The 14,450-nt window shown below is 41.9% G+C and overlaps 1 protein-coding gene across 2 annotated transcripts in view; it reads left to right on the top strand.

Moving 5' to 3' along the window:
• csgalnact1a (chondroitin sulfate N-acetylgalactosaminyltransferase 1a) overlaps positions 1 to 14,450 on the top strand; it is a 35,734-nt gene that overhangs the window by 8,908 nt on the left and 12,376 nt on the right. For both annotated transcript variants that reach the window (XM_061747889.1, XM_061747888.1), the window contains exons 2-3: positions 4,857 to 6,030; positions 9,773 to 9,989. In XM_061747889.1, coding sequence (XP_061603873.1) covers positions 5,256 to 6,030; positions 9,773 to 9,989 — 992 coding nt within the window. In that variant the 5' untranslated portion in view covers positions 4,857 to 5,255. The remainder of the gene's footprint in view (positions 1 to 4,856; positions 6,031 to 9,772; positions 9,990 to 14,450) is intronic.

The raw sequence follows: 14,450 nt of genomic DNA, 5'->3' as shown, positions 1-14,450 counted from the left end.
TTAGCTCATTCATTTCTCCTGGAGAGTGCCCGCTTTTGCCTCAAAATCTACATTGAGTTACCAAAACCACCTTTCTCGCGTGAGTGCAGGACTTGATTTCTCTAAACAATGTTTTAGGGCTTTTTATTACATTAACCGAGAACTAATGTGGGGTCTTTGATCCTCTGTGAAAACCTCAGGTTTTGTTACGGGAACCTATAAAACCTGAAAGGATGGTGCCATTTAGGGAGTGATGTCATTATACAACGCACCCCTGCGGTTGTTTAACAGAATAATGTGGTGATAGTATTTGACACCTCTCGCTCAGTGGCCCCCAACCTTGCGCCACGGACCGGGTTTCATAACATGAAACAATATTTGGACGAACCTGCATAGAAACAAATAAAATCAAATTATTGAAAATACAACTTACCATTACGCTTAATGTAGTTGCTATAATTTGTGAGAGCCCTGTGCTTGTCTCTCTTCTCATCTTGGGGTAAATGGAGACAATGAAACCCACAGTGTGTTACTTACTGTATGTCCAGTTTACTCTGTAATTCTGTTTTGGTTGCCTTCATTACAGAAAATCCTGCTTCGCAAAGATAGGAAGTTTAAAAAAGGAAGATAGGTTTTGAAGGCTTCACACCCAGGTTGACATGAAACCACTCAGGTCACTCAGATTTGCATTGCCATTGTAGCATTTGAGGATACACAAATATAAATGACCAAAATAAACACACATGCTACCATTAGCGTAGCAGCGCTCTCTCTTTTCTCACTGCTTTCAGTCTCCTCTTAAAGTTCTTGCTGAGAAGTAAATACAGGGGCCTTTCATTCTCCTCTGTTATTGTTATGTTGGTATCTCGTTACGACATGATGGATGTGGTTTTCGTAGTTTCCCATGGTAATACCTTTGACGTGGAACCTCCCCCAACTAAGACGAGCAGACCCGTAGACGCTCATGTTATAAATGGCAGAGACAATTTATTTTCTTGGTCATTACACATCTGGCCGGCCACTTGTTGGTAGGCGGAATTCGTGGGGCTCAATCATATCTGCCCCATCGGCCCCCAAAAATGTATTCACTAGACAAGTGATTCTTAAAATGTGGTCATACAGTAGCACTACAAGTGATATGCAGGCTCCCTCTAGTTGTGCACAAAATAATCACTTCCTAAATACAGTTCGTTGTATTCAAATTTTTAGTACAATATGTCTTTAATCTTTAAGAACAGTTTGTCGTGGCGGCACGGTGGCCGACTGGTTAGAGCGTCAGCCTCACAGTTCTGAGGACCCGGGTTCTATCCCTGGCCCCGCCTGTGTGGAGTTTGCATGTTCTCCCCGTGCCTGCGTGGGTTTTCTCCGGGCACGCCGGTTTCCTCCCACATCCCAAAAACATGCATTAATTGGAGACTCTAAATTGCCCGTAGGCATGACTGTGAGTGCGAATGGTTGTTTGTTTTGATGTGCCCTGCGATTGGCTGGCAACCAGTTCAGGGTGTACCCCGCCTCCTGCCCGATGACAGCTGGGATAGGCTCCAGCACGCCCGCGACCCTAGTGAGGAGAAGCGGCTCAGAAAATGGATGGATGGATGGATGAACAGTTTGTCGTCAAAATTTTATTCAGGTAAAAAAAAATTTTATTTAACTTTATTTTGTTGTTGGTCATGATGGTTTTACTTGAAGAGCTACTGTAAGAATGCTTTTAGATGTTACTTGGTATAAAATTTTTGAGAACCATTGCACTAGCCGAACTATAAGCTCTGTATTTTGACTAGTAGTTTTTATTGAACAGTGGCACATGTTCCATTCACGTTGGGTTTTTTGTTGGGGAGGTAGCTTCACAACAGTTAGAAATAAATACTGTTCATTGAACAGCCAGAACATGCTTCTTGAATTTGTTTTTGATCATTCAAGTCAATCCCACTCACATGATCATTTTTGCTTATAAAACAAAGCTCACAAAATTTAGAAATGTACTGGATGCTGTTCATTGACTGGAGACCACATGCTAATTTGAATGAGAACTTTCAATATGACGGATTGGGTAGACACACACACGGGATTTGACCACTACATTTAATCCATCCACTCTATTCTGGAGTCTAATATTAATAAACGTCACATGATAATTGAATCACAACTCTGTATTCAATAAAAAAATGCTTGTAATTTAAAGGATGATACATGGCAACAGACAAATTTTGCCCTCTGAAGTCCAGCCCCCCCATTCCTCAAACATCCTCCCAAGTTGTCAGCGGAGGTCTGACAGCCGAGGCGCCTCGCCAGAAAACAGTCCGGTATTCACTCACCTCATAGACTAATCCTTTCACAGGGCAGCACTGTCAAAGAGGAGACTGTATGTCGAGCCCGGAGAGGCTGAGTGTGATACACAGAGATACATTTAAAGATATGTACAGTAACTCAAACAACCTGTCCATCACCCCCACTATATGCCCTACCCCCAAAACATAAATTCTCACTTGACATATTTCTCTATCTTTAATTCATCGCTATATTGGTTGGTGATCACATGATGATGCCACATTATTTACCTTCTTGGTTTTGGCCCTTTTAAAAATAAAGTGAGGTGCCATCATTGGTTTATGATTCAGGTACAAGTAAGCATTAAGTCTTGATGCACAAACTGTTTAATTCTTTGCACTGTATTTAATTTTTGATGATGTTATTACTCTATGTTTTTATAAAGTATAATATTATAGAGTGCTGTTTTTCCTAAAAGCGAAAGGGGTGCTGAGACTGATTAATGGCTTTTCCAATCATTTCAATGGGGAAAGATGATTTCGAATACAGGTCAATGAACATATTACACTGGTATCACAAGACATTACTGTATTTTCAAGCATTTAATTGACCATTGCCTAAAATTATTATTGTGAAAACACAACAATCAAGTTTTGTTGTTGTTTAGCTTTGAAACGGTACAAACACTATGCCATATATATATATATATATATATTTTTATTTTTATTTTTTTTTTTTTATTTTTTTTTTCTTTTATTTTTTTTTTTTTTAATGGGATTAGGATTCAAAGCAAATATTCAGTGAGGGGAAAAAAGTCGCTAGTGTGCCTGACAATTTTTTTTACACATTTGTCATACAAGTGTAAAAGAAGTTAACCCATTTCATTGTTAAAAAAAGGACGACTCTCACTACTTTGATTGTAAATTATTTTTCTTCTCGTAATTTACCCTCAACCATCTTTTGGAATACGCGTTGCAAAACAACCAGTGAGAATGCAAACCGCATGACTTAATCCTTTTGACGCCTATTGAACTGACAATCAGGTCTTTTTGCACATTATTTTGAAATGTTGCATGCCTTTTGTGCGACGTTGAGGTATATTCTTCTCCATAACGTTTCCGTGGGTATTGTTGTGGCACAAAATTCAACAACACTGAATGTTGGCCTTGTTTGTGGAGTGCTAATGTGTACCATAGGCATTGTTAACACTCACATTGTTATCATCGTAGAACAATAGTCACATTAAGATATAATTAAAGCTGGTCCTCAGACCCCCTTTTCCATGAGGAACCCTCGAAATAATCGTCAAATTTTGACACCATGCTCTGTCCCCATTACATGGCATAGGCAAAAGAACTTGCCAATACGCACTACCTGATTCTGATTGGAACTCATGTCTATTCCAAAGTAGGTCAAATGCTTTTTCATGTTCCGTTTCATCCATCTATTACTTTGCATGGTCATTACTCAGGCTCGAGGTGTGGGTGCAAAGTATCCATCCAAAACTGCTCGAAAATGCACTTCTTCCTTTTTTTCCCCCTCCACTAGCATCCATCTGATATATTGAATAATTCAAATGCTGCCTTTTAGATGTATGTAAAAAGCAAACATAGGTGAATATTCCAATGTGGGTATGGTGAAAAGAGCCATTGTGTCTCAAAGGATGAGATGAGTGCACTTTGTGTAACTGACCCACTTACTTCTCTCACTCATGTGACAACATTTTTCTCCGCCACAGCACTCGTGGGAATGCTTTGGTTTGGTTGCTAGCTGCTACAAACACTTTCTTTAACCAACATGTCAGACCAGCCCGGGGGTGCCCTCCTGATTTGACATAGACTAGAAGTGATGTGCTATGGGAAAGAATATGAAACAGTACCAAGTGTTATTTTCTGTGGGGTATTTATGTTTGATGTAACTCTGCGCACTGTTTGACAAGTATGCAAGTTCAGAAATCTGCACACTGTTTCAAAAGTGTATGAAGAGTAGTGTACAAAGTGCTGCCTCCACGGGTGAAAATTATTTCATTGTCTTTACATACGATTGCTTTTCTTTCCCGACACTCTGGGCTTCACTTCCACCAATAGATTCTGATCGGCAAGTTGCAATCCCCCTAGCTCCGCGCCCCAGTCGGTCGTTGAATGCCACACTTGCCATAATGTACAATAGATGTCGTTCTTCACACCTTTTATGTAGTGTAGCATATTTAGACAATATGTAATCGTCTATGCTTTTACAGTATCACATTTATACATCACAGTTATGTGTATTACAAGGATGTCTAACTTGCATTGACTGGGTATATCCCATCTATGCATTTACGCTGCAGTCACATTTGAATATATCAAATTTCATGTAGTTTTTTTTTCTATTCATGCCACCATGACATCACAACTTTGAGCAAAGTATCAAAATTGTATCGCTTAAACCATGCAGAGTAAATCAATCGGGAATCCTTTTGGTGCGCTGACATCATGATTTGGTCCAAAAATGTGTGCAACATTTCAGGCTTTTTGTTTTTCGTACTCCTCCAAATTTTACGAGCTTTACAACATTTGAGAATCAAGGTTCCACTTTATCTGATTGTCTGGTTTTCTCCACTTTGACAGCATCAAGAGAGCACCAGTTGACGGTGGCGGCTTTGCTATCCCACGCATGTCCAGACGCTCCCTGAATCATCACCATGCAGAAAGAGGGCAGCGCATATTAGTCACCTATGAGCGATGGATGATGTAATTATGTCTGGGTCTTCCAGCAGACCATGGCGCTAAGTGGAGTCGCAGAGTGGGAAAAACTGCTTTCTCATAAGCGTTCCGACCTCATTTATTGACATTGCCGAGGACCGGAGCCGATGTCAAGCAGAGGCGCCATGAAGTGACCTCACACTGATAAGTGGCACGGCCATGGAACTTAATCGCAAGTGGACTCTTATCGTTGTGTGTGAGGTTACGTGATCTTTCCAAAGTGTGGGTGGAGAGCTGTTTAAATCAGAGAAGTGACTGATTTTGATGCGAGACGCAGCCATGTTGCGGCGTGGGCTCCTGGCATGGGTGTCCCGCGTGGGCGCTGTGCTGGTGCTCCTGTGCTGCTCCTTGTCCCTCCTCTACGTGATGACCTGCAGTCCCCTGCACTCAGACGACCAGCCGCTGAGTCGCGCCTTACCCCACGCTGGTGCCAATCAGCTCAGCCTGGGTGCTACAAGGCCCGTGGTGGGGGCAGGCGTGGCTGGAACTGGGCGAGCTGCCCAAAGCGGGGGACCCTCGGTGGTCCACTCCTACCAGGCGCTACTGCAAGAGCGTGAGGAGCAGCACCGTCTGCACATCTCCTCACTGAAGAAGCAGATTGCTCAGCTCAAAGAAGCATTGCAGGAGCGCAGCCAGCAGCTCAAAGGTGTACAGGACAGCCTGAAGAGAGCCATCGCCGGGGGCCCGCCAGAGGGGCACGGATCGCAGGCGAGCGACCTCGGAGATGCCCAGGGAGCCAAAAGCCAGCAGGCGGACCTCCAGGACTTTCTGAGGAGCCAGCTCTCCAAAGCCGAGGTGACGGCCGGGGCCAGGCTACCCAGCGAATATGCGGTGGTGCCCTTTGAGAGCTTCACCCTGTATAGAGTCTACCAGCTAGAGATGGGCCTGACACGTCACCCTGAGGAGAAGCCTGTGAGGAAGGACAAGCGGGACGAGCTGGGCGAGGTGCTGGAGGCCGCCCTGCACAGCCTCAACACACCACCGGCCCAGCTGGACAGCAAGAGTAGCAAAGTCTACTCGCAGTCTGACTTTATAGAAGGTGATGACACACGAAAAGACACAAGACTCCACATGATATAGTGGAACCTACTTGGGAGGGATACTGAGGAAACTAAAACAGGATGTATAAATAAAACTAGCAATGGCACTAATCATCTCAACAGTCCAAACACTTCTGCTCAGTCAATTAAAAAAAGTTTCAATCCACACCATATCATTGAATCTACTTGGGCAGCATATCAAGGAAACTAAAACATGAATAGCAAAACTAAAAAGAAACTAAAAGCACTCACCCTCTGGAGCCGTTTGATCATGGAAATGGGGTAGAATACACTGGAACACTGTCATCCAGTGGTGTTTTATACTTTTCAATGCTATTAATGTGCAATTTCAACCACCATGTGACGCATGTTGTTGTTGTGCATGATCACTTAAGTAAGGAACGTGTGTGTGTGTCTGTGTATCTGTGTATCAGGATATCCTACTGAGTTGTCCTGCTTTGACCACAACTACAGGAAATGGACACAGCTGTTCCTCAGTCACAGTGGGAGCATCTCACATCTTGTCTGTCTTGGGAAACTCACCAGCCGCCTTTATACTGCCTGTAAAATCTGGCATTTTTCCTGTTCTGTACAAATTGGATTGAGACAGAATGGGAGGGGGATGAATTCAGCCCGCCAATTTTCTGCAATCTGACATAGTATCAGAGCTGTAACAGAGATGGTACATAAGAGAAGCCCACAATGTTTTGAAAGCATTTGTCGCTAAACGGCATCCCATGCAGTAACGATTGCCTCTTTCACACCGAAGAATTGTCTTACCGGAGCCGTAACGGCAACATTTATCCGCCTTTTCCTTGTATATAGGATATTGGTACGACAGGTGTGAAGTACTAGGTTAGGGTGCGAAATGGCAGGTCAATTTTATTTACTGTATTACTATTTACTATATACTTAATCACAAAAGACTTAAAGGGCTTCACAGTCCCACAATTCACAAAAATCAACGACATGCCCTCCTGGTCTAGACCTCCTATCCGAGCAAGGAAAAACAGAGAAAAACCATTTAGGGGAACAAAAAGGCAGAAGGCTTAAGAAGAGATCACAGATGGCGGGATCCCCTTTTCAATTTGACCAGGCTGCAATGGATGCTGAGTGGGCAACATATATCACATGATATGATGCTGTACAATGTTTAAACAGCATGACAGTCCATTTAATGAAATGGAGCACTGCGGGTAGATGCCACTGGGGAAATGATTCTTCAAAGGACCAGTCCCAAACAGTTGTTAGCGGAAACCTCCACAGTAACGCCTGCGGGAAAGTGGTCCTCCTCGGGTCTTGTCCTGATCGCTCAAAGCCGAATCCTCCACAGCAACAGCCTCACTTATCTCATCGCCACCCAGCCCCTTCTTCGAGCAGGAGAGGAGGGGGGAGGAGAGAGGAGAAGCGGCAGTAAAACGGCCAAAGATCTAGATGTCAGGGGATGAGGCAGGGCACCAGACTAGTTGCTTACTAGGTGTGGTACTTAACCAAATGGGAGAGTGTAGAAATTAGTAACAAGACAACAATTAAAGATTTCTACAGAGGGTGCCGCTCTGATTTCCTTGGGTAGGGTATTCCAGAGTACTAGAGCCTGAATTGGGAATGCTCTAGAACCTGCTGACTTCTTTTTAGCTCTTGTAGTCACCAAAAGACAGCATGTTGTGAGTGCAACGATCAGATCGGAACATAAGCTACCACTTAGTCAGCAAGATAGGAAAGAGCTAAGCCATGTCATATTTGATGATTAAGTAACAAAACCTTAAAATCACATCTCAGGTAGACCGTCTTGCATTATATTGGCCAGTGCAAGTTGGCGAGTATAGGGATAATATGATCAAACTTTCTAGTGCTAGTCAAGAGTCTGGCTGCAGCATTTTGTACTAATTACAGGCTATTAATTGTAGACATAGGAAGATAAAAAAGCATCACATTACAGCGATAGTTATAGTCAAAAAGTACAATAGCAAAAAATATGCTGGGCCGATTTCATGCCACAGTGTTTGTACATTTATACATACCAGGGAAATAAAAAAAATTAAAAATAAAAAAAGACATCTTTTAGAGGCAGTGCAAAAGTGTTTTACAAACAGGTGGTGTCCTTCTGTTACAGCTCTGACACTACCTCTGTAACCGGAAAATTCCCATCAACCTTGTCCTCCCGTTCCATGTTGGTGTCATTTATACAGAAGAGCGAAGCGGAAAAAAATGCCACCTTAAACAGGCAGTGTAAAAGAGGCTAAAGGCAAAATTGGATAAATGCCTAGTCTTTCTTGCCTTACACCTCACGAGAGAGTGTGACAAAAATAATATTGGGGAAGGGTGTGTGAAAGCATGTACTCTTAATTGGTCAACAATTTTGCAAAAAACAAAGCTTATCGCAGCGTCCCTGCTGTGGAACTCAAGCTTCCCATCCCAGGAGGGTCGCCAGTTTTGGGTGGTTATCTAAGTGGATCTTCTCTCTTTGAAGAGCATGTTCCGGTTCATTAGCGTCTTTCCTTCACGGCTCTTTTACTTCCTCTGTGGTCTCCATTCCCGCTTTTTGTGTTTCCCCCAGTGTTGATCTCAACCTCAATTTGCAAGTCACAGTCCCGGTACTTGTTGAAAAAGAGGCTAATGTAAGACCCACAACAACAAAGAATTGGCATGGGTGACCAAAATAGCCCAGCAGGGGTGTTTTGTTTCCATTAGCATTGTTGTACTGCAGAAATCTCAGTGAATAGAATATACAATGAAGTAGGGGTTGAACGACATAAGATTTTTTGTAGTTGAATATGATGTGATTAAAGTTGAGCCTAAAATGATTAATCGATGAGGTCATTAAGATTTTATTTTTTTAGCGCAGTACAGTGTTCTCCAACATTTTTTGCGCCATGGACCGGTTTAATGCAAAGAAATATTTGGATGGATAAAAACAAATGATTAAAAATACAACTCACCATTACACTGAATGTAGTAGTTATTGTTAGTGGAAGCTATGCGCATGTTTTTCTCTTCAATGAGCTGTCCTCTTTGATCTTGTGTTGCATAGCATAGCATGTTGTAAGATAGGACATCTTAGGCAGGCTCCAAAAAAATTATCATTTCTATTTTTTACTATTTGTACTTTTGTTTTCTTTTATTGAAGAATAGACTCATATTTTGCATGTGACGGTGCAACCGCTCTGGAGGTTTTTCTGTTGCTTATTAGCGACAACAACTTGCCCCATGTTTGCAAAGCCAGTATTAGACCATGGATGCAGCTAGAAAAATAACACTCTCGCCCCCAGCCATTTTTACACGGAAATAATAAGAATAAACAGAAAATCCATCCATCCATCCATTTTCTGAGCCGCTTCTCCTCACTAGGGTCGCGGGCGTGCTGGAGCCTATCCCAGCTGTCATCGGGCAGGAGGCGGGGTACACCCTGAACTGGTTGCCAGCCAATCGCAGGGCATATCAAAACAAACAACCATTCGCACTCACAGTCATGCCTACGGGCAATTTAGAGTCTCCAATTCATGCATGTTTTTGGGATGTGGGAGGAAACCGGAGTACCCGGAGAAAACCCACGCAGGCACGGGGAGAACATGCAAACGCCACACAAGCGGGGCCGGGGATTGAACCCGGGTCCTCAGAACTGTGAGGCTGACGCTCTAACCAGTCGTCCACCGTGCCTAAACAGAAAATCAGTCTGTAATAATAATCATAATAACACGTGCTAGTTCGGTCACAAGTTTGTGTTTGCTTTTCCGCGCAAAGGCATCACGCGCACCGAGAAGGACAAAGGGACAGTGTACGAGCTGACCTTCCGTGGGGAATCCAGTCGGGAATTCTGCCGCCTGGTCCTCTTCCGGCCCTTTGGACCGCTGATGAAGGTGAAGAGCGAGCGGGTGGACACGGAAGACGTGCTAATCAACATCGTGGTGCCGTTATCCCGACGTACCGACAAGTTCAAGCAGTTCATGCACAACTTCAGGTGAGTACCCTATCTCATATTCATAAATTTTCCATTTTAAATGCAGAGTAGACCCACAGGGAGATTAGCGGGAATAAATTTAAAATAATTTATTTTATTGCTGCTAGGTATAAAATCGCAACGTAAAAACTAGGACAGATTCAATGATACGGGACATTCTTAAAAATTGACTACATTATCTCCTTCATAGCTAATGTGCCTATCCAGGCTAATATACTAAAATCCAACGCTCTACTAAACGATAACATTTTAGCATAGTGTTCTCTAGCTATCCATCCATCCATCCATTTTCCGTATCATGGGTAATTGTTTGCCTTGTCTGTATAGCGGATAATCTTCATTTTACAGTATATTCACATAGTGTAATGCCCTCACATTTGGGAAAGGAAAGCCATAGTCACCGTCACACTTTTCAGTCGTTTTTTTAACGCTGGGAGAACAGTAAAACACAATAAGCACACTCACGCCGAAGTTGCTATGGCCACAGCTCTTGCCCAGACACTCAAGTAGCTTTGCTGAAGTCACAAGTCAACCTATCAGGCCCCACCTCTTAAATGCACATGCATGTACACAGACACAACAATTAGCAACGGGACAAGTGGCTGCCATCATGGAAAAAAACATGGAATGAGAACTTCAAACGCCTCCAAAATCCTGCATAAGAATTAAATTAATGAAAACACAATTGATGACTAAAGTACATGATCTATTCTACTGCCCACACTGCTCTTTTTTTTTTTTTTTTTTTTACTGCAAGTGACACAGTTAGAAACGTCACAGTAATTTTTAGGGGGTCGGCTTGGAGAACACTTTAGAATTTCGGCCCGTATGAGCTTGATGATGAAATTTTTAACTTAAACTTGTCAGCTAATCAGGGAAGGGGTTCACCGAATAGCAGATAAAAGTATCGATTGCAGCTGTGGAAATCTGGACGAGGATGCCAAAGATGTCGAAAAATGTGGCTTTTGTGGGTGAGTGCAGGTTTAGTTGATTCTTCTTAACCTCGGTTCGATCAAACCAAAGGGGTTTGGTGAGTCAGCCTCAGGGGTTCAGCATAGGTCAAAACACACACATTGTGTCTGTGTGTGTCAGTTCCGTTCAATCCACTCATAGGATTCGTGACAACTCTTCAAAACAACAACGCTCTCAGCCTTTTGGTGTGACCAAATTGTAGAATGGCACTTGCAAAGGTGAAGCCGAACATTCCTGAACTTATCTCTGTAAGGCAAGAGCAAAAGTTACATTGATTTGAAGTAATGTCCATTGACCCTAACCCTTATATAATATGTAGCTATGTTTTGAATTTGAAAAATAAAATAATAAATAAATAAATACATTCACCTTTTATTTTTCCATTGACAAAGGGTTTGGTGAATGCACAAATGAAACTTTTTGGGAATTTTGTGCCTCCAGCAAGGTTAACAACCACTGCCTTAAACTCATAGCAAACACAAAAAGGCCAAGCATCATTGAGTTTTGATGCTGTAATTCACAGTAGTAAGCAGACATCTGCGGCAGATACTTGTAAGCTATGTACATTCACTTAGAGTTAAATTTTTTAAAAAACATGCTGATTCCCTTAAATTATCAGAGTGATCGATTTATTTTCTGTATCCCAGTAAAATGTTTGCTTGCATCTTCCACGAACAAAGAACGAAACCCCTTTTTTAAAAACAGAAAATAACACGCGCGGCCGCGTCCACCTCCTCTTCGCTGTCTCTAATGAAGTGGCCAAACCGAACGGCTCGCTACTTGAAGTCACCATGAAAGAAGGAAAATAACGAGTATGTTGTGCTGATGTCGTTTTATTGATACGTTACCTTATGTTGGCGATTGTAGGTGTGCTGTTGTGGCACATATTGCACTTTTTTGTCCTTGGTAAGTGTGAAAAAAAATTAGCCCTGTGAAGCTTCTAGGCAGAGATTTTGCATCGAGCTTTTTTGTAACCACATTATTCATGTTATTCGATTAATCAATGTAGCCGTATCTGGAACATACCATCCGTCATGAGTCACTGTATGCGTCAACAGTCATCAAGCTGACATACTTGTTTCTGCTTGGTGGTCTGTCAGCATTAAAGCTCACACAACGCAACGTCCTTCTCTCCTGTAAAGTGTGTGATTTATGGCCACCAGTGCTGTTGCTTATCACATCTTTTTTTCCACTAGTAAATCCTGCTTAGTTGCACTGTTTCAGCCTGTTCAAATGCCCTCCGGGGAGCACAACAGTTGATCTACGGCGACGCGACACAGCGTTTACTTACTTAAAAGAGGCGCTGAGCCAACACTTCAGCCTCATCCATATTGAACGTGTGTATGCGTTTGTGTGTGTGTGTGTGTGTGTCTGTGTTCATGTGAGCAGGGGAGAAAAGATAAGCTATGAATTCAAACATTAGCAGAGAAAATTGCTGCTTTTTTTTCTCACCATGAATCTCCCCCTCAGATCCTGACGAAAATCAATTTGCCTTCCAATTGTCTTGCCAGCGTTTAGACGGAGCCGCTCAAAACACCATCTGTCGCGGCCTGAACAAACGTATCATTCATGACATTTTAAGCTATTTAAGTTCATCCAGTTGGATTTGAAGACAATTTACTTGCTTTGATCAGTACAATCGCATGTGCATATTTGCATTGCTATGCCTGCGTGGGTTTTCTCCGGGCACTCCGGTTTCCTCCCACATCCCAAAAACATGCATGGTAGGTTAATTGACGACTCTAAATTGCCCGTAGGTGTGAATGTGACTGCGAATGGTTGTTTGTTTCTATATGCCCTGCGATTGGCTGGCGAACAGTTCAGGGTGTACCCCGCCTCTCACCCGAAGATAGCTGGGATTGCCCGCGACCCTAGTGTGGATAAGCGGTACAGAAAATGGATGGATGGATGTTTACAAGGACACAGTTGAATAGCATCCTATTAGAGAACATGTCCACACAGTCTTTTTTGGAAGATTTGTCTCTACATAAGGCTAGTAAGCCTCTGCATATGTGTGATAAATTTAACATGCTTCCATTAAAACCTCCTGCAGACACACAACATTCCGCTGCTTAAACATAGTTTAAATAAGTGGCTACTTTTCCCTTCAGTGAAGCCGCGATTGTTTTTTTAAATAAATAGAATAACCAGTGTGTAATTAATATTGTTTTCATGTATTTTAATTTTTATATTTCTTCTATGTCCTTGTTTTTAAATGTAGGTTTAATTGTATTAGAGTCATGTGAGACGAGATTGAAGTTGGTGTTTCAAATTTGGATTTTTAGACAAGGTTATGGTTTCAAAGTCAGGTTTTAAACAAGGGTGAGTCGGAGTAGCAGGGTTTAAAATTAGGGTTTTAAATTGTTCCAAGTGAGGGTTTCAGCTGTGGTTAGGGTTTCAAGTGAGGGTTTTAAGACATCGTTAAGGTTTTAGACTAGGGTTTCTAGCTGTGGTCAGGGTATGAGAATTAGAATTTCAAGCCATTGTTAGGATTTTAAATTTGGGTGTCATGCCAGGGTTACAGATTCAAATTAAAGTTTCAAGTCAGGGTTGGGGTTTCAAACAAGGGTTATGGTGTCAAGTTAGGGTTTCAAGACTGGGTTGCGTTTTCTAACCAGCGTTAGGGTTTCAATTCGATTTTCAAAAGATGGTTTCGTGCTAAGATTATTTATTTGTATTTTCGAGCCAAGATTCAAGTTTTAAATTAGACTTTCAAGATGAGTTGAGGGTGTCAAGCTAATGTGTGGGTTTCAAATTAAGGTTTCAAGTCAGAGTTAGCATTTCAAACAAGGGTTAGGGTTTCGAGCACGGCTGTCACAATCGATTATTAGAAAGCAGACAAACTATCCTTATTGTTTAATCAAAATAAGACATGTCAACGTTTGCTTTTACTTTGGAAAACAATGATAAATGTTTTGTTTAATCAATAAACAATACCAAATACTGTAAACAATAATAGTCAGTTGATAAACAGTAATCAGAAAAATAAAATTGTAGTACACTGTAAAGCAAAAAATTGTTTTGTCAATTTATTAGATAAATTGATGCAATAATTGAAATATGCCTTAGTGGCAGTCCTAGTTTCAAGACAGGGTTACATTTTCTAACAAGCAGTTTTGGTTTTATAGACGGTTTGAGGTTTGAGGGTTTGAGGGTTTCAAAGTGGGGTTTTAACCCTGTATTAGGGTTTCAAGCAAAGGTTAGACTTTCAAATTGGAGCGTATGTTTTTTTTTTTTATGGATTTCCATCAATATTTTTTTCTGCTGCTAAATTTTGTATCTTTTCACTTGGAGATGTCTGTGATGTGAAGTGCGTCATAAATGGAAAGACATTTTGAGGGGGTAGGTTGGAATCTCGGCTGTGTGGAGTTGTTGCACGTGGTTTCTGCCACATTCCAAAAGCATGCGTGCTAGCTTTATCGCAGACTCTAAATTGTCCTTAGTTTTGCAAGTGAGTGTGAATGATTGTCTATAATGTGCCCTGCGATT

Source organism: Phyllopteryx taeniolatus, chromosome 15 (genome assembly GCF_024500385.1).
Source record: "Phyllopteryx taeniolatus isolate TA_2022b chromosome 15, UOR_Ptae_1.2, whole genome shotgun sequence".
Lineage (NCBI taxonomy): Eukaryota > Metazoa > Chordata > Actinopteri > Syngnathiformes > Syngnathidae > Phyllopteryx > Phyllopteryx taeniolatus.
This window is presented reverse-complemented; position numbering and strand designations above follow the sequence as displayed.